Source organism: Protomyctophum bolini (genome assembly GCF_963924005.1).
Source record: "Protomyctophum bolini genome assembly, chromosome: 15".
Taxonomy (NCBI): domain Eukaryota; kingdom Metazoa; phylum Chordata; class Actinopteri; order Myctophiformes; family Myctophidae; genus Protomyctophum; species Protomyctophum bolini.
This window is the reverse complement of record NC_137876.1, coordinates 35,940,777-35,960,351: the sequence shown is the minus strand read 5'-3', so window position 1 is coordinate 35,960,351 and position 19,575 is coordinate 35,940,777. Positions and strand designations below refer to the sequence as shown.

General features: G+C 40.3%; 1 protein-coding gene across 18 annotated transcripts in view; it reads left to right on the top strand.

Annotated features, from left to right (window-relative positions):
* LOC308330093 (uncharacterized protein) overlaps positions 1 to 19,148 on the top strand; it is a 43,933-nt gene extending 24,785 nt beyond the window's left edge. For 14 of the 18 annotated variants that reach the window (XM_080784767.1, XM_080784766.1, XM_080784764.1 and 11 more), the window contains 17 exons: positions 9,300 to 9,341; positions 9,627 to 9,665; positions 10,109 to 10,156; positions 10,316 to 10,390; positions 10,472 to 10,513; positions 10,604 to 10,672; positions 10,818 to 10,865; positions 10,986 to 11,027; positions 11,632 to 11,676; positions 11,761 to 11,811; positions 12,582 to 12,626; positions 12,726 to 12,785; positions 12,978 to 13,016; positions 13,406 to 13,447; positions 15,048 to 15,092; positions 15,176 to 15,205; positions 15,337 to 19,148. In XM_080784767.1, the coding sequence (XP_080640893.1) occupies positions 9,300 to 9,341; positions 9,627 to 9,665; positions 10,109 to 10,156; positions 10,316 to 10,390; positions 10,472 to 10,513; positions 10,604 to 10,672; positions 10,818 to 10,865; positions 10,986 to 11,027; positions 11,632 to 11,676; positions 11,761 to 11,811; positions 12,582 to 12,626; positions 12,726 to 12,785; positions 12,978 to 13,016; positions 13,406 to 13,447; positions 15,048 to 15,092; positions 15,176 to 15,205; positions 15,337 to 15,416 (842 nt within the window). In that variant the 3' untranslated portion in view covers positions 15,417 to 19,148. The remainder of the gene's footprint in view (positions 1 to 9,299; positions 9,342 to 9,626; positions 9,666 to 10,108; positions 10,157 to 10,315; positions 10,391 to 10,471; positions 10,514 to 10,603; positions 10,673 to 10,817; positions 10,866 to 10,985; positions 11,028 to 11,631; positions 11,677 to 11,760; positions 11,812 to 12,581; positions 12,627 to 12,725; positions 12,786 to 12,977; positions 13,017 to 13,405; positions 13,448 to 15,047; positions 15,093 to 15,175; positions 15,206 to 15,336) is intronic. The other 4 variants (XM_080784772.1, XM_080784775.1, XM_080784760.1 and 1 more) reach the window with 4 other exon arrangements.
* The last annotated feature ends 427 nt before the right edge of the window (positions 19,149 to 19,575 follow it).

The window sequence follows — 19,575 nt, the reverse complement described above, 5'->3', positions numbered from 1 at the left end:
ATTATATGAAGCATTAACACATGTATTATTTTGTAAAATGACAACCATCTGTGCAGACTTTTTCTGGTTGGAGGACTATGAAAAACTGGAATTATGTTTTAGGAAAGGTACTTTTGCTTTGGCAGACTTTTTATGCAGGGCGTGGGAAATAAGGCAGAATGTTTTGTTTGTGTAAAAAAATAAAAGGGAATATCAACAAAACATATCTGTTTATTGTACACAATGCAATATTGAATGCAATGATATGGTGTGTTCTGTAAGCCCATGTGGGCTGGGCGCCTTTGGTGCATGACACACAAATAAAGAAATCTATCTATCTATCTATTCAGGCCCATTCAATTAATCTATCACTACATTAGTTGCCTGTTCAAAACTAAACTACACTTTATGAAATCATTGTTGCAGCCTACACACATATATTCAGGCCCATTCAGAACACATTTCCCAAATCTCAGTGATTTATCCACACATCGCTCTGTGTGTGTGTGTGTGTGTGTGTGTGTGTGTGTGTGTGTGGGCGTGTGTGTGTGTGTCGCGTCGCCCTCCAGCTGCAATTGCGAGTGTGCGCTGTGTGCAGGGCACACTACTGAGTTTAAAAACACAGCTGAAACATGAAGTGGAGTCTGTCAACTCCCGCAATTTCCTTCTTCCCATATTGCGCTGCAACGACACTGGGATGAGCCTCCCGAAGGGGGGCAAAATTCTAGTATATATATATATATACTAGAATTTCGCCCCCCTTCGGGGGGCTCAATCCTAGTGTCGTTGCAGCGCAATATGGGAAGAAGGAAATTGCGGGAATTGACAGACTCCACTTCATGTTTCAGCTGTGGTTTTAAACTCAGTAGTGTGCCCTGCACACAGCGCACACTCGCAATTGCAGCTGGAGGGCGACGCGACACACACACACACACACACACACACACACACACACACACACACACAGAGCGATGTGTGGATAAATCACTGAGATTTGGGAAATGTGTTCAGAAGTACAACGATTAAGCACGCACAGGCAAATGTCAGAAGCATCTGTTTCGGTTTCCAAACAGGAAGTTGTAAATGTGCTTATTAGACGGAGGCAGCGTGATGCTGGCATCTATTGTGATGCCAGCATCACCACATTTCACATAGAAATATAAGCACCCATTTACTCGCTTAGCGGAGACTGTGGGGTGGTAGAGGACATCTCCCCGGACGCGTGGGTATGTCCAGATAGTTGCCTCGCGGAGGCCTCTTTGTCCAGTGTCCATTCTGGGTCTGGAAACGGCACTTTTTTGAGTGTTGACCCCAATAGAAGGTCTGCTGCTCTGAATTTTACACCTCTCCCGCTTAGCGGAGACTGTGGGGTGGTAGAGGACATCTCCCCGGACGCGTGGGTATGTCCAGATAGTTGCCTCGCGGAGCCGTCTTTTGTCCAGTGTCCAGTCTGGGTCCGGAAACGGTAATTTATTTTGCATTGACCCCAGTAGAAGCTCTGCTGCTCTGAATTTTACACCTCTCTCGCTTAGCGGAGACTGTGGGGTGGTAGAGGACATCTCCCCGGACGCGTGGGTATGTCCAGATAGTTGCCTCGCGGAGGCCTCTTTGTCCAGTGTCCATTCTGGGTCTGGAAACGGCACTTTTTTGAGTGTTGACCCCAATAGAAGGTCTGCTGCTCTGAATTTTACACCTCTCCCGCTTAGCGGAGACTGTGGGGTGGTAGAGGACATCTCCCCGGACGCGTGGGTATGTCCAGATAGTTGCCTCGCGGAGGCCTCTTTGTCCAGTGTCCATTCTGGGTCCGGAAACGGTACATTTTTTTGCATTGACCCCAGTAGAAGCTCTGCTGCTGTGAATTTTACACCTCTCCCGCTTAGCGGAGACTGTGGGGTGGTAGAGGACATCTTCCCAAACGCGTGGGTATGTCCAGATAGTTGCCTGGCGGAGCCGTCTTTTGTCCAGTGTCCACTTTATAAAGTCCATGCACTCCAGTGAATAGCATTTATCCATTTAGATAACTTTTTTATGTTATTTAATTACTTATTTTTACACAGAAACATAATGTGTGTCTTTACAATAACTGTAATGTAATAATAATACTAATAATGTAATGTAAAAATTATTTAATTAACGAATTAAATAATCTTATTTTATTCTGAAAGCAACCGGATGTCTTAAATCTGCTAGCTGTCAGACCGGAAGTTCTAAATTTGCTCATAAGACGGAGCCTTAGACGGAGCCAACTCGCAGGCAGTGCGAGAGGCTGGTTACAGGATTCTATAGGTCAGCCGTTTTGGTGTGACACACACGGCTTCCACATTTAGCTTCATACTGGGTGAAAGTGTCCTTCCAAAAATTATTATTTCGCTCGAAATTCTTATTCACAATGACATCGAGTTGAGGTGTTTGTGTTTTAGGGTAATTGTTGCATAAGCGCTATTTCGCACTATTTCTCCCTCCCCTCCCCTGTGTCTGAAGCAGCTAGCATGGAAGCTATATGGATTATGGAAGCTTTCCCTCCGATTGCACACAACCATGCCGTTATCCACGCGTCCATCCGATTGCTTTTAATGTAAATGTCCCATCCACTGAGCAATAGCGATATAAGCGCCTTATTCATTCATTCGATTCATTTGGGTGTGGGGCTGTGCAGTGCTGTGGGCAGCCTTTCTGACGGAGGCTCGGAGCTGCTGCTGCTGACGCTGTTCGAGTCGCATGGAGCAGTATAGAGTAGGCGTGGCGCAGCATTAGAAGGGCGCAGCAAATGCACGACATTGAGGGGTAGAAACCATCCCGGTCGCGTGGTTCATCTAACGCGTGTGTCACTGTGAAGGACTGGCCCCAATAAGTGAACGTAGTTGGCGTAGTAGACGCCAACATGACGATTCTGACGTAGGCTGGTGATGTTGAGCAACAATGGCGTGGTTGACAAAAGTAATATTTATTCAGTAATTAAGACATTTCTTTCAATGAAATGTAGCCTATATGTATTCTGGGAGTGTGCCGAATTTATTTTGCATATAGAGATGTGTGGTGAAAGTGTGGTTGGGTCGGAGAAAGCTGTTGGATAAACGGCCATGTGCTTATGTACCCCTGTCTATTAGGGTAGCAGGATTATTATGATTATTATTATTAGTATTGTTATTGTGATTATTACATGGATTATTGTTGTGATGTGAGCTTGTGGCTGACTCACTATCTAGAAAATAAAAACATGGCACTTCATTTAAAATAGGTTACAGACCCCTGTTATATGCGCTTGTTTTGGGATTATTTTTAAAGACCTATTTACTTGTTTCTATGAGACATGGCAACGCCAACAGCGCAGCGAAAGGCATCCACGTCTTTCTCTTGTGAAATGCTGAGATTAGAAACGACCATAATTATTTCATTTCTCAACCTTAAAAAATAAATAAAGACATCTCCATAATCCTTGGGAAGTGTGTGTAGCAAAAGTAGTCGGCATTGTCATGGTTGAAAGTATTCATGCAACACTGACGCTGTAAGCTGTGTGATGCTAACGCGCTAACACCGTTAGCATGGTCTGTGTTGGTCAAAGGAAAAAGGATAGATATGAAACTACTGGCCAAAGTGTCATACAAAACACAACACCTAAAATCGGAATGTGATGGTGACCTATTGAGCACAAACAGACAATCATGATTTGCTTGCTGGACCTATAATTAATTTATGTGCATTACATTTCCACCTCGCACATATAAATCAAAAGCAAGATGGATGCTAACGCGCTAACACCGTTAGCATGTTCTGTGTTGGTCGGAAAAAGGATAGATATGAAACTACTGGCCCAAATAAATGTCATAGAAAACACAACACCTAAAATCGGAATGTGATGGTGACCTATTGAGCACAAACAGACAATCATGATTTGCTTGCTGGACCTATAATTAATTTATGTGCATTACATTTCAACCTCGCACATATAAATCAAGCCACAGTGCAGTCAGAGAGTAGTTCACAGGTCACACACAGGAGCAGTGAAAGGGGGAGGGGACTTGGGATGGCAGTGTAGAGTAGGCACGACATTGAGGGGTAGAAACCATCCCGGTCGCGTGGTTCATCTAACGCGTGTGTCACTGTGAAGGACTGGCCCCATTAAGTGAACGTAGTTGGCGTAGTAGACGCCAACATGACGATTCTGACGTAGGCTGTTGAGGTTGAGCAAGAATAGCGTGTTTCAGAAAAGTAATATTTAAACAGTAAAGAAGACATTTTTGGCGAATGCAATGTAGTCTATGTCTTTTGTGGGAGTGTGCAGGTTTTATTTTGCATAGAGAGATGTGTGGTGGAAGTGTGGCTTGGTCGGAGATAGAGCACGAATGAACGGCCAGGTGCTCATGTACCCCTGTCTATTAGGGTAGCAGGATATATATATATATACTAGAATTTCGCCCCCCTTCGGGGGGCTCAATCCTAGTGTCGTTGCAGCGCAATATGGGAAGAAGGAAATTGCGGGAATTGACAGACTCCACTTCATGTTTCAGCTGTGGTTTTAAACTCAGTAGTGTGCCCTGCACACAGCGCACACTCGCAATTGCAGCTGGAGGGCGACGCGACACACACACACACACACACACACACACACACACACACACACACACACACAGAGCGATGTGTGGATAAATCACTGAGATTTGGGAAATGTGTTCAGAAGTACAACGATTAAGCACGCACAGGCAAATGTCAGAAGCATCTGTTTCGGTTTCCAAACAGGAAGTTGTAAATGTGCTTATTAGACGGAGGCAGCGTGATGCTGGCATCTATTGTGATGCCAGCATCACCACATTTCACATAGAAATATAAGCACCCATTTACTCGCTTAGCGGAGACTGTGGGGTGGTAGAGGACATCTCCCCGGACGCGTGGGTATGTCCAGATAGTTGCCTCGCGGAGGCCTCTTTGTCCAGTGTCCATTCTGGGTCTGGAAACGGCACTTTTTTGAGTGTTGACCCCAATAGAAGGTCTGCTGCTCTGAATTTTACACCTCTCCCGCTTAGCGGAGACTGTGGGGTGGTAGAGGACATCTCCCCGGACGCGTGGGTATGTCCAGATAGTTGCCTCGCGGAGCCGTCTTTTGTCCAGTGTCCAGTCTGGGTCCGGAAACGGTAATTTATTTTGCATTGACCCCAGTAGAAGCTCTGCTGCTCTGAATTTTACACCTCTCTCGCTTAGCGGAGACTGTGGGGTGGTAGAGGACATCTCCCCGGACGCGTGGGTATGTCCAGATAGTTGCCTCGCGGAGGCCTCTTTGTCCAGTGTCCATTCTGGGTCTGGAAACGGCACTTTTTTGAGTGTTGACCCCAATAGAAGGTCTGCTGCTCTGAATTTTACACCTCTCCCGCTTAGCGGAGACTGTGGGGTGGTAGAGGACATCTCCCCGGACGCGTGGGTATGTCCAGATAGTTGCCTCGCGGAGCCGTCTTTTGTCCAGTGTCCAGTCTGGGTCCGGAAACGGTAATTTATTTTGCATTGACCCCAGTAGAAGCTCTGCTGCTCTGAATTTTACACCTCTCTCGCTTAGCGGAGACTGTGGGGTGGTAGAGGACATCTCCCCGGACGCGTGGGTATGTCCAGATAGTTGCCTCGCGGAGGCCTCTTTGTCCAGTGTCCATTCTGGGTCTGGAAACGGCACTTTTTTGAGTGTTGACCCCAATAGAAGGTCTGCTGCTCTGAATTTTACACCTCTCCCGCTTAGCGGAGACTGTGGGGTGGTAGAGGACATCTCCCCGGACGCGTGGGTATGTCCAGATAGTTGCCTCGCGGAGGCCTCTTTGTCCAGTGTCCATTCTGGGTCCGGAAACGGTACATTTTTTTGCATTGACCCCAGTAGAAGCTCTGCTGCTGTGAATTTTACACCTCTCCCGCTTAGCGGAGACTGTGGGGTGGTAGAGGACATCTTCCCAAACGCGTGGGTATGTCCAGATAGTTGCCTGGCGGAGCCGTCTTTTGTCCAGTGTCCACTTTATAAAGTCCATGCACTCCAGTGAATAGCATTTATCCATTTAGATAACTTTTTTATGTTATTTAATTACTTATTTTTACACAGAAACATAATGTGTGTCTTTACAATAACTGTAATGTAATAATAATACTAATAATGTAATGTAAAAATTATTTAATTAACGAATTAAATAATCTTATTTTATTCTGAAAGCAACCGGATGTCTTAAATCTGCTAGCTGTCAGACCGGAAGTTCTAAATTTGCTCATAAGACGGAGCCTTAGACGGAGCCAACTCGCAGGCAGTGCGAGAGGCTGGTTACAGGATTCTATAGGTCAGCCGTTTTGGTGTGACACACACGGCTTCCACATTTAGCTTCATACTGGGTGAAAGTGTCCTTCCAAAAATTATTATTTCGCTCGAAATTCTTATTCACAATGACATCGAGTTGAGGTGTTTGTGTTTTAGGGTAATTGTTGCATAAGCGCTATTTCGCACTATTTCTCCCTCCCCTCCCCTGTGTCTGAAGCAGCTAGCATGGAAGCTATATGGATTATGGAAGCTTTCCCTCCGATTGCACACAACCATGCCGTTATCCACGCGTCCATCCGATTGCTTTTAATGTAAATGTCCCATCCACTGAGCAATAGCGATATAAGCGCCTTATTCATTCATTCGATTCATTTGGGTGTGGGGCTGTGCAGTGCTGTGGGCAGCCTTTCTGACGGAGGCTCGGAGCTGCTGCTGCTGACGCTGTTCGAGTCGCATGGAGCAGTATAGAGTAGGCGTGGCGCAGCATTAGAAGGGCGCAGCAAATGCACGACATTGAGGGGTAGAAACCATCCCGGTCGCGTGGTTCATCTAACGCGTGTGTCACTGTGAAGGACTGGCCCCAATAAGTGAACGTAGTTGGCGTAGTAGACGCCAACATGACGATTCTGACGTAGGCTGGTGATGTTGAGCAACAATGGCGTGGTTGACAAAAGTAATATTTATTCAGTAATTAAGACATTTCTTTCAATGAAATGTAGCCTATATGTATTCTGGGAGTGTGCCGAATTTATTTTGCATATAGAGATGTGTGGTGAAAGTGTGGTTGGGTCGGAGAAAGCTGTTGGATAAACGGCCATGTGCTTATGTACCCCTGTCTATTAGGGTAGCAGGATTATTATGATTATTATTATTAGTATTGTTATTGTGATTATTACATGGATTATTGTTGTGATGTGAGCTTGTGGCTGACTCACTATCTAGAAAATAAAAACATGGCACTTCATTTAAAATAGGTTACAGACCCCTGTTATATGCGCTTGTTTTGGGATTCTTTTTAAAGACCTATTTACTTGTTTCTATGAGACATGGCAACGCCAACAGCGCAGCGAAAGGCATCCACGTCTTTCTCTTGTGAAATGCTGAGATTAGAAACGACCATAATTATTTCATTTCTCAACCTTAAAAAATAAATAAAGACATCTCCATAATCCTTGGGAAGTGTGTGTAGCAAAAGTAGTCGGCATTGTCATGGTTGAAAGTATTCATGCAACACTGACGCTGTAAGCTGTGTGATGCTAACGCGCTAACACCGTTAGCATGGTCTGTGTTGGTCAAAGGAAAAAGGATAGATATGAAACTACTGGCCAAAGTGTCATACAAAACACAACACCTAAAATCGGAATGTGATGGTGACCTATTGAGCACAAACAGACAATCATGATTTGCTTGCTGGACCTATAATTAATTTATGTGCATTACATTTCCACCTCGCACATATAAATCAAAAGCAAGATGGATGCTAACGCGCTAACACCGTTAGCATGTTCTGTGTTGGTCGGAAAAAGGATAGATATGAAACTACTGGCCCAAATAAATGTCATAGAAAACACAACACCTAAAATCGGAATGTGATGGTGACCTATTGAGCACAAACAGACAATCATGATTTGCTTGCTGGACCTATAATTAATTTATGTGCATTACATTTCAACCTCGCACATATAAATCAAGCCACAGTGCAGTCAGAGAGTAGTTCACAGGTCACACACAGGAGCAGTGAAAGGGGGAGGGGACTTGGGATGGCAGTGTAGAGTAGGCACGACATTGAGGGGTAGAAACCATCCCGGTCGCGTGGTTGATCTAACGCGTGTGTCACTGTGAAGGACTGGCCCCATTAAGTGAACGTAGTTGGCGTAGTAGACGCCAACATGACGATTCTGACGTAGGCTGTTGAGGTTGAGCAAGAATAGCGTGTTTCAGAAAAGTAATATTTAAACAGTAAAGAAGACATTTTTGGCGAATGCAATGTAGTCTATGTCTTTTGTGGGAGTGTGCAGGTTTTATTTTGCATAGAGAGATGTGTGGTGGAAGTGTGGCTTGGTCGGAGATAGAGCACGAATGAACGGCCAGGTGCTCATGTACCCCTGTCTATTAGGGTAGCAGGATATATATATATATATATATTATTTTTTTTAAACATTTGCAAAGTTGTCACGTGGCTGTGCCCATGTCGCTCTGTGCCCATGTAGCCAATGAAAAGATGTGCCCATCATAAAATCTGGCCACTAGCCAATCAGAGCCAACATGTGCTCACCCGTCACTAGCTCTCAGCCCACACTAGCTTTCACAGTCTCAGAATCTCATATCACGCAGGAGAAGAGAAACAAGGAAGAGGAATTGGAGCCTCACGCTTTTGCTTATTCCTTCTAAATGTCTGCATTTAAAATATCACTGACACAGCGAATCACTTACTTACATCATGCGATTCATTAAATAACTGTATTTCTCCGCACGAGCGCACACAACATTATTCAAGTGAAATGCGTCACGCCAATATTGGGATAGGCTACCAATAGGCTACCAATATGTGGGATTACCAATTACCGTACTTTAAAAAATACTTAATATTTCTTTGTTTTCAATTTTGGACAAAATAGACAATTTTACATCGAGCTGCCCAGATGTCTACCCTCTAGGCTTAATTTTATCGGTCTGTCAAAGATGACAATCTTACATGATACAGTTTGACCATAATTGCAGTTAGTATGATTCTCAATAGCCGGCAAATGGCAAGCTACTGTAATGTGATGAAAATCACAATTACTGCCATGGTCTGTAATATATTTACATTTTGTGGATTGATCTATGAAGATAAACTGTTCTAATAACTTATCTGGTATACAGTACAATGAGTATGGCATCATTCCTAATACATATTGTGTGTATGTACAGTAAAAGTTTAATTTGTTGTAGGCTACTTACTTTAAATTAATTCTTGTTTGTTATTTATACTAAAATCTTTAAATTGTTTGAAATCATTTATATATACTAGTTATTTACACTGTGATTATTTTTGTTCCAGTGCCTGTTTCTCCAAAAGAGAAGGCCAAACCTGCCGCAAAAGGTCAATACTAAAACATAAACCTGTTAAATGCATACATTTTGTCATTTGTCATATGTCAGACTGAGACATTATAAATAGTAAAAAGTGTGTGCATGTGCGTCTGTCTGTCTGTCTGTCTGTCTGTCTGTCTGTCTGTCTGTCTGTCTGTCTGTCTGTCTGTCTGTCTGTCTGTATCTAAAACCAATACAAGAGTGAGTGAACACATCTCTGGTGCTTGAAATTATTGTGAAAAGCTTGTAAAACATTGTTACAGCAAATTGACTGACAGCTAGTTCTTGTCTTTAGAGCCCGAGGTTGCTAAACTGAAGGTCACTCCAGCAAAAGGTTTGTTTCGGCACGATGTTGGTGATTCTTACACATGTTTTGTTTCTCTCTCTTTTATTGTTAATCAGTTCACTGCATGAGTTACAATCTTTAATATTTTTCTAGCAAGGAAAAGCCTAAAGCAGCTGTTGAAAAGCAGAAAGGTGGTATATGAGAGTAATGAGACGATGATGTGTGATATTTATAACGCTAATTTGTAAAATGTGTGATAAGTAGCTTATGCTAATCCAACTGCAAGTTGATAAACGCCACAGTAAAACCTATACAATGAATGTAAAGATTTAATATAATCTATATCTGCGATGCTTCAAATTATTCAAACTTTAATTGTTTTCAACCTTCCTGCAAAGATTCTATGTTGTAAAATTATGTTAACTGATCAAAATTACTTGGCTTACTGTTGCATCAAATGAGCTCAGCATTTGTTGATTTTATTACTTTAGAACCTGAAGTTCCTAAGGAGACGTCCAAACCTGTGACTCCAGCAAAAGGTTGGTTTGTGGAGGATGTTGCTTATTCTATTATTGTTTGTTTTTCCTTTTATTGTTAATCAGGTGTTTTTTTCCACACCTTTGATGGTAATATATATGTGACATCATTACTTCACTGTATGCATTTGAGTTTACACAATCATTCATATACTATTCTAGCACCTGTGGTTTCCAAGGAAACGCCTAAAGCAGCTGTCACAAAAGAGAAGCTCAAGGCAACTCCAGCTAAGAAAGGTAATTGATCGATTCAGCTTCAAGAATTCACTCTACTAGGCTATGATTTATGTGCAATAATATTGAAATTCAATTATCTAGTGGCACCAGTGGTGAGGACAAAACCAACCCCAGTGATTAAAGGTACAGGGAACATTATCCAGTAACTTTTAGGTCTTTTTTTAATTGTATTTTTTGCAAGTGCACAATAGGTAATTGTATCCATTTTTGCAGAGGTTAAAGTCCCACCGAAAAATGTTAGTCTAACAAAGGAGAGGGTCAAAGTTGTGCCACTGAAAAAAGGTATGTGTGATAGTGACACCAAATTCAGTGTTCACATGCACAGACACACCAATGGAGTAGTATTCCACCTCTGATTTAGCTCACGTAATATACCATTCGTAATTAAACCAGATTATTGAATTTGCTGTTGATTTGATGTCTTTAGAGCCTGAGGTTCCTAAGGAGAAGGTCAAACCAGTGACACCAGCAAAAGGTTTGTTTGAACACAATGTTGATTCTTACAAATATTTTTATTTTTCCTTGTTAATCAGTTTTATATCATTACTTCATTGTATGCAATCCGGTTGACACATTCATTAATATAATATTCTAGCACCTGTGGTTTCCAAGGAAAAGCCTCAAGCAGAAAAGAAGGGTAAAGTATACGACACGTGTGATATGTAGTGCTAATTTGGAAAATGTACAAATGCACTATATGCAGTAATACACAAACTGTCAACATTACTGAGTACATACCTGTTGTAGCAAGTAGCTTGTGGCCTAAGTTGCTAGTTATATTATTGTAAAAGCCTAAATCCTACTTATTCTATTGTATTATGTCATATATGTCATCTATATTGCATATATGCTACACTGTGATGGCAACAAAAACATTGGCTCACACCCCACTTTTATTCTACCTATGAGGGCGAATTCGGCCAATGCATTTCAATGGGAATGGCGCAGTTTGCTGCTGAAAAGAACGCTCCATTCCCATCGAAATGCATTGGCAGAATCCACCCTCATAGGTAGAATAAAAGTGCCCTTAAAAAATCAAAACCCTGCACATTGAGGAGGGATGCATCAAAGCATCAATGCTTGATTCATTATTGTGGAAAAAAACATATTGTTTTTTTGCAGACAATGGCATATATAAAATGTTGAATACCGGTATATACAGTTCATGTCTTTCATATTATGCAATGACTAGGAGGATTGTTGTCAAATTAACTGATGATTTGTTGATTTTATGTCTTTAGAGCCTGAGCTTAAGGAGAAGGTCAAACCAGTGACTCCAACACAAGGTTTGTTTCTGTTGGATGTTTCTGTTGGATTGTTAATTTATTGTCCTTATGTTGAATTAAACAATTATCAATGTAATACTGTAGCACCTGTCGTTTCCAAGGAAAAGCCTAACTCAGCTGTTGAAAAGAAAAAAGGTATATGACACAACAAGTGTGATATTGCTCATTTGCAATATTGTATAAATGCACTACAGGATGGTGACACATTAGTGATAACATTAGTATGAAAGCATATCTTATGTAGTAACTAACTTGCTTAACTAGAGATAAAGCAATGCATCTCAGTGCTCTGTAGAATTACATGGATGGGGGCAGAGCCATAGAGTAAGACAGAGTTACGACATTGAGGGGCAGAAAACAGCCTGGTAACATCGTTCAAGTACTCGCGAGCCCATAGACTCCAATGCATTCCGTAACTTCCGGTTAACCAATAGAAGTCTATGTAAAAGAGCCACCATTGGACTGGCCCCATGACGTGAACAGAGTTGTCCTAACTCTGTCTTACTCTATGGCTCTGGATGGGGACAGTAATCAGTGGAGGTGGCCTCACTTGCCATTACCAATGCAAGACATTTGTTGAAAATGTTCTCTTTTACTCATGTGATTATTTCAGAACCCAAGCTTATAGATAACAGACATCCACATTTACAACGGCAAATAAAAGTAGGATTTTTGCACATGATTATGTGATTGTTGTATGTCTCAACTAAGTGAATGGCTCAATGCATTCTACAGTATTTTAGATGCTACTGTGTTTGAGTAGCTGAGGTGCTCAAAGAGAAGGACAAACCTGTGGTTTTGAAAAAGCTATACAGTTTAGAATAGCATGTTTCACATAATAATTCGGTTATTTTTATTTATGACTATGAGTATGTAATATTTTATATTTTTCTTTCATCATTTAGAGCCTGAAGCTTCAAAAGAGGCTAAGCCATCTGCCGAGAAGAAAGGTAAATTTCTCTTGCTGTTAATCATAGAGATAGATGTACAAAGCCTGTTCCGTAAATGTAAAAGAATTGGCTTCATACATCCATGATGTATTTGTACAGAAGCTGAAAAGCCAAAAACGAAGCCAATTGTGAAATCACCGGAAAGAAAAAAGATGAAAGGTACAAAAGTAATGAAATACTGCACATCCATTAGTCAGTATTCTGCTTCTTATTTACTTAACAAAATATCAGTTGGGTATTTTTTTATTTGCATTAATGATGCAAAGGATAAATTACAAATTATCTCAATCTAGATTAACAGAATGCTAATACGTGCAGTTGTTGTAGTAATCTGCACTATTTCTTGCACAGACCCCTTAGAAGACTTGCCCAAACCAGTGACTCTGAGAGGTACAGATGTGTTTTGCCACTGTGAAAGAGTGCTGATTAACTGGTTTTGAGCTCTCTATGCTTTTTGTCCTGCAAGCTACTTTAGACTTAAAATAAATAATCATATAGTCACTCTTGGCCCAAATTGCGCATTGCTTATTTGAAAGCAGATCATTGCTATCATGATGTTTCTGAGCTGTGGAGCTGCAAATCCATTGCCGAAGGCGAGCTATTAACCGGTGGTGGTTGGTGGCCTTTATTAACAATTGAAAACCATCCATATGCTATTTTTTATACTACCATGATTGCAATATATATTAGATAGTCACCGGTGAAAACACTAAGCTGTGGTTTTTCATCTATGGTTGTTTGTGCTTTTGGGCCATGTTTGACCACTTTTTGTCTTTCAGAAATGCCAAAAGAGAAGGCCAAACCTGGCACAGTGAAGAAAGGTAAACTACCATTCAGTTTATAGTCCATTATTAACAGTGGTAAATAATCAGTTTATAGTCCATTATTAACAGTGGTAAATAATCCATTCAGTTTATAGTCCATTATTAACAGTGGTAAATAATCAGTTTATAGTCCATTATTAACAGTGGTAAATAATCCCTTCAACACATATTGAGAATGCATGAAAAAATACCAGTTGATTAAATAATCAACTCGTGTTTTTTCATGCATTATCTCAATATGTGTTGAAGGGATTATTTACCACTGTTAATAATGGATTTTAAGTAATATTTTTATTGTTGTGTAAGCAATAATACCTGTGCAAAGCAGTGGTCTTCATGAATACCTTGAATGGCATTCCATGAATACCTCGCCCTAAAGCTCCATGCCATGAATACCTCGCCCTAAAGCTGGTGTCCACACATCTGCCTCGTTGACGGCGAGCGCTGGCGCTTTGGCAAGGGGGGTCAGATCAACATATATGGAATTAATTCTGTACGGGCCATATATGGAGTGTCTTCAGTGTACAGGGTTTGATGAGGTCAGATCAACATGTCAGAACAGGTCAGCTCCATATATGGAGATCTAAGGGTGGCAGCGGGGCAGTGTCTTGAGTGTACAGGGTTTGATGAGGTCTGGCCATATATGGATTGTGTCTTGAGTGTACAGGGTTTGATGAGGTCAGATCAACATATGGAATGTCAGAACAGGTCAGCTCCATATATGGAGATCTAAGGGCTTGAGGTTTTGAGGTCAGATGTAGAGTTGCTGGCCGGCTCCATATATGCAGAATGATCTAGGACCGGTGATGATCCAGCCTTCTCCATGATTGGCTATCCAGGGTTTGATGAGGTCAGTGTCGTGATCTTCATATATGGGGGCCGGGGGCGGCCATTATGGTGTCACGAGGCGTGACCATATATGGAGGCGTGATGTCACGAGGCGTGACCATATATGGAGGCGTGATGTCACGAGGCGTGACCATATATGGATGCGTGACTGACGGGAGATTCAGGTTTTCATAGTAAACTGTGACCTTCAGGCGCAAAAACTGACTTTGCAAAAGAGAAAGTCAAAACAACTGATGTGAAGAAAGGTGCCATGGGGTTTTTTTCTGTCATACCAAACATGTTTTTAAGGACTACGTTTTTGTCAAGGCCACATTAATTATCACAATTGAAGATCACATCGTTTATCATTCTCTGTCATTATTCCCAGCATAATACATCATGCTGTCTTGTCAGATTTTATAGCTGCTAAATGTGTCTCAACATGCAACTACTAATACCTGAGGCATGTGTTTTGCATAATGTAAAACGATTAGCCCTAAGTCAAATCCAATGTTCATTCATCATGTAATTGGTAAGAAAAAGTAAAACAGAAGGTTCCGTTCAGAATTGAACTGAAAAATGGCGATTTGTTTTGAAAAATACTAAGAGAAACAAGTGTCTGAGAAAAGGTACCTGTCGTTGAATAATAAGAAACATGAATTAATTAGTAATATCGACAATATGTGCATATTGAATTTATTAATCTCTAGGCCTGGAGGCCTAGACCAACATAAAAATGTATTAATTTAAATTGTTATGTTTGTTACAGAAAAAGCTGTTGCGAAGAAAACAACTAAAGAAGAGAAACTAGAAGGTAAGAAAGGAATTACCCTTTCTTTGAAAAATCCCCAATGACAATGTGCCACATTAATCCTTAATCTTTGTCTATTAAAACAGTTCCTCCACCAGACCCCTATATCATGGAAGGTGCGTTTCTTTTGATCATGGAAAATATTTACACAGAAATCTGAAAAGTCTCATTACCACACACATTTCTGTCAATGTCTAACAAGGAAAACAATGTCTATATAATGTATATAAACGGGCTCTTTCCACAGATGACATGCCCTATTTCCAGTGCTTCTTCGTGGACGAGGATGATGGCCAGTTTCCCTTCTACTCTTTCTCACCGCAGTGAGTCTGGAGGAACCACAGGACAAGTTGGGACGAAACCTTTAGTGTTGAGTCTGATTATTACTGTCAACAAGGCCTAGTTATGACGTCTGCTGCTGAAGTGTAGCCTGCTGTCCCACAGTAGTCTCAGTCCCGGACGACAGAGTATGACAGGTGACCTTGGTTGGCAGTCACATTATTGATTTTTCCAACATTGGTTGAGCTCTCGTAGCTAAAACAGACAGCCAGTGTCATTCCTTTCCATTTTTTTGTTTTATTTTTTGTTGTGAATCTTGTGAAAAGTGTATATGCATGCTATGCAGGCATATCAGTATTTGAATGGAACAATTTATATTTTCTCTGTGTCTTTCTTTTCTTCATTTATTTATGGGGATCTATGTACTTGCATATAATACGGTAATTCAATTCAGAATTCATTCATCTTCTTAATATCTCAACATAATTTCAACCAACAAACAGAATAGCATCCATTATTTTGTACATACATATATGATTCACCACAAAGGTTGGGTAGAGGATGGGAATTCTCCAACTTTTGAAAATACTTGAAAGGCGGTTTAGAGTGTTACCTTTGTGTCTTTTTACTTTACTGAGACTTGAATCACACTACCTACAGTATGCTTTCATACATGCTTTCAATGGCCTTCAGTTAAAATTGAGCATTCATATTGATAACTGATAATTCCATTGTTACTAATGTTATTTTGTTAATTTCTATGAATTTTAATTCATTTATTTGTGTATTTGTCTGCATTTGTAAATATAGGGAATTAGAGCTGTTGGTCAAAGGAAAACTCATTGTCATTTTACAAAGTTGTTCCTCTTCTTACAGTACCAACTTTTTCTTATTTTTTTCTTTTTTTTACAAGTTGAAAGGAATGACCTAGCACTGTCTATTAGAGCTCCCAAACAACACAAGACCAGTACTACCTGACTACCTCACACTGTGTGAGAGATTCAGAGATGGTGTGTTGAAGTCTTATGAGTCTGTACCATTTCTTCAAGTGTACAGCACCAGCTCCTCATTTTGGTAAGGGTGCTAATTTTAAGCATTATGGTGTCTGATCTCTCAGAATGAGGTATGAGATCAACTTTATTATTATCTTTTTGTGGGAAACTTCAAGCATCAAATTAATTTCGTATTGCAAACTTGTTTTAAATGGTTTCCTATAACCTGTGCCAATTGCTTTACAGAACTTATTTGAATTTGATGTAACCCATTTTGATCATGTCATGTACAGCATGTGACACGTGGAGTCCTTTTTTGCACTGTATTATGATTATGTAATCAACAGTGTTTTAGGAACTGAAACATGAAAAGTAGGGCACATCTGATGAAATATTGTCAATCAAAAAGGATATTTGCTGTGGCTAACAGCTATTCATTGATAGACCAAAGATGTTTTCGTTAAGGACATTAGCCATGGGCTATTTGTCCATGTGCACAATGCAAAAACGAATACTTTTCTATCAGAGAATAGACCATTATAAAAGAACAGAACAGCACACCTGTAGATCAACAGATGCGTCGTAGAATAAAATGAAATATTTATTGGGGACAATTCGGTACACATAATCTCACCAACCTGATGAAGGTCTGTGTATCAAAATGTTTCGGAATCGGGGAGAAAATATCTGATTTTTAATTGTCTAATGTAAATCTCAAAGAAAGATGTATAAGCAATGAGATTTTGTAAAAACAGTTGTGTTTATGCTAGTTGTTTTCCTTCTGGTCCCAGTCAGAGATCATCAAACAAAGACTAGTCACACTTTATTGACTTCAGTTCTATATTAACTAATACATCATTATTGATACATCTATGATTCCATGCTTTCATAGAAAGAAAAAGAACACAATGACAGTCATTCTAATAAAAGTATAGTCACATTTTGCCTTTCAATAATTGAAAGGCAACACAGACATTACATTAGGATATTTGCTATTGTGATATGGCAAGTGTTATATAAAAATATAAAGATCGGATCGGGAAAGATCGGTATGTCTCAAAATCAAATGATCGGAATTCGATCGGAAGCAAAAACACGTGATCGGGACATTTCCAATAAATATTTCTCAATTATAGTGAAGACGGAAGACCTTTTTCTAGACTACCTACTACTATAATGAAGCAATTTCTTAACCTTGTCTCCTTGTCTATTCAAGGAAAAATATTTGACTATTAAATATCAGTGTATAATACTTCATATCTATTTAGTAAAAGATATCTTGTGTATATTATAAGTTATAACTATACAAATAAAGTATAGTTATACTAATAATTATTGAACTAAAGTCAAAATACTGAAAAGGTGGAAAAGTCGTATCAAATTTGTGGATACTGTGATGTTCAGAATACTGTGGGGAGGCTGTGGCTCAAGAGGTAGAGCAGGTCGTCCAATGATCCATGGGTCAGCGGTTCGAATCCCGGCTCCTCCTGTCTAGTGTCTACATGTCAAAGTGTCCTTGGGCAAGACATTGAACCCCACATTGCTCCCGATGTGCTGGTTGGTACCTTGCATGGCTTCTGCCGCAATCGGTGTATGAATGTGTGTGAATGGGTGAATGTAATGAACAATCTATGTGAAGCGCCTTGGATAAAGACACTATATAAATGCACCATTTACCATTTACTGTGATAGTCCAGTTCAAGTATGTGGACAGTGGTCAACTTGTCAATGTTTATTTGACAAATTGAATATTGATGTCGAAGCACAATGATTGTTGAAACATTTACACAACATCGTAAAGTTCTCTGCATGTCATTTAATCATGAATAGCCGAACAGGTGACTTCATCTGAGTACAAATCTGGGATGCATTAATATTTCTCAATGAGTCTGTACCAGCTGTTGTTTACATGGCTCTTTACAATTAGCTCCATATGCTGTGTAGAAGGCAGTTATAACAGCTTGTTGCATTTAATAGATATATTGAGTGAAATGGGTGAACAATGCCTATATTCCTCAATAACCAACCTGTATAGTGCATTGATTTTTAAATGGATCTGTGGCAGCAGTCACAATGTCTGTGGATAATGATTGCTAATGTTCCTGTGTCCCTGATAGTTATTTAAAAGTGGTGGTCCCAAAATATGTATAATCGTAACATCTGTATTTAAATATTGATTATGTGATATATGTGTGTAACAAAAGACAATTTGTGCATGTTCATGTGGCTGAATTATGAGTTTGGACAAATTCACTGAACTACAGAGTCACCTTAATGAGGAAAGCGCATACAGAAAAAACCTTTTTAGATCATTTTTATGGTCATAGCTCTGTATGTCTGTCTGACCTCTGATTGACCTTGAAACTACTATGCATGATGTGTGTTCTTGTTATGTTTTCTGTCATCAAACATTGTGATGTCAGAGATATATTTTGTTTTCCATCTGAAGCTCAAACATGTTGACACCAAAAGTCTGAGCATGACTATTAATTGTCCAAGAAGATATTTGTGGTATAAATATTATTGATGAGTAAGTGTAAAAATATCCATAGCATACACATACACTTGTCATAGAACTGTGTAAATAGTAAAATGGATGCCAAAATTTCTAATACAATACAGAATAATGTCTGTAATATATATTTTTTATCCCTGAACAAATACCAATGAAATTGTGGTCAACTATAATCAAATCAAATTCCCACTATATATGTACCATACTCTCTTTTGACTAGTGTTGTTTGTGTATGAATAGTGCTTTGACATTAATAAACATGAATGCAAGTGATGCTTCTCTATTCTTCTCATCAGTTACAGGTAGGAAAGTGTAGTACAGCTATGCTCTCAGCTGGTGGCAATATTGAGTAACAATACGGTATTCATATCCTCACCCCCCAGCTAACATGTCCATCTGGGCCCCACTTGGGTTTTGACATGGGCTATGGGCATGGGTTCCGAGTGGGCCGTGCACCCAGTTTTCACAAAGGGCCCACCCGTGTTAGCCCATATGGGCTTTTGCGGGTTTCTAAGTGGGTCTTAGGTGGTATCCAAATGGGCCATTTTATTTCAGAACCATGTGTGCGCCACCTGTGTTTGCCTATATGGGTTTGAACTGGGATCTGATTGGGCCTTAAGTGGGTACCAGCTGGGCGAATTATATGTGACCCATGTAGGCCACACTTGTGCCTCATTGTCTTCCGTCCTGTTTCTGTTTT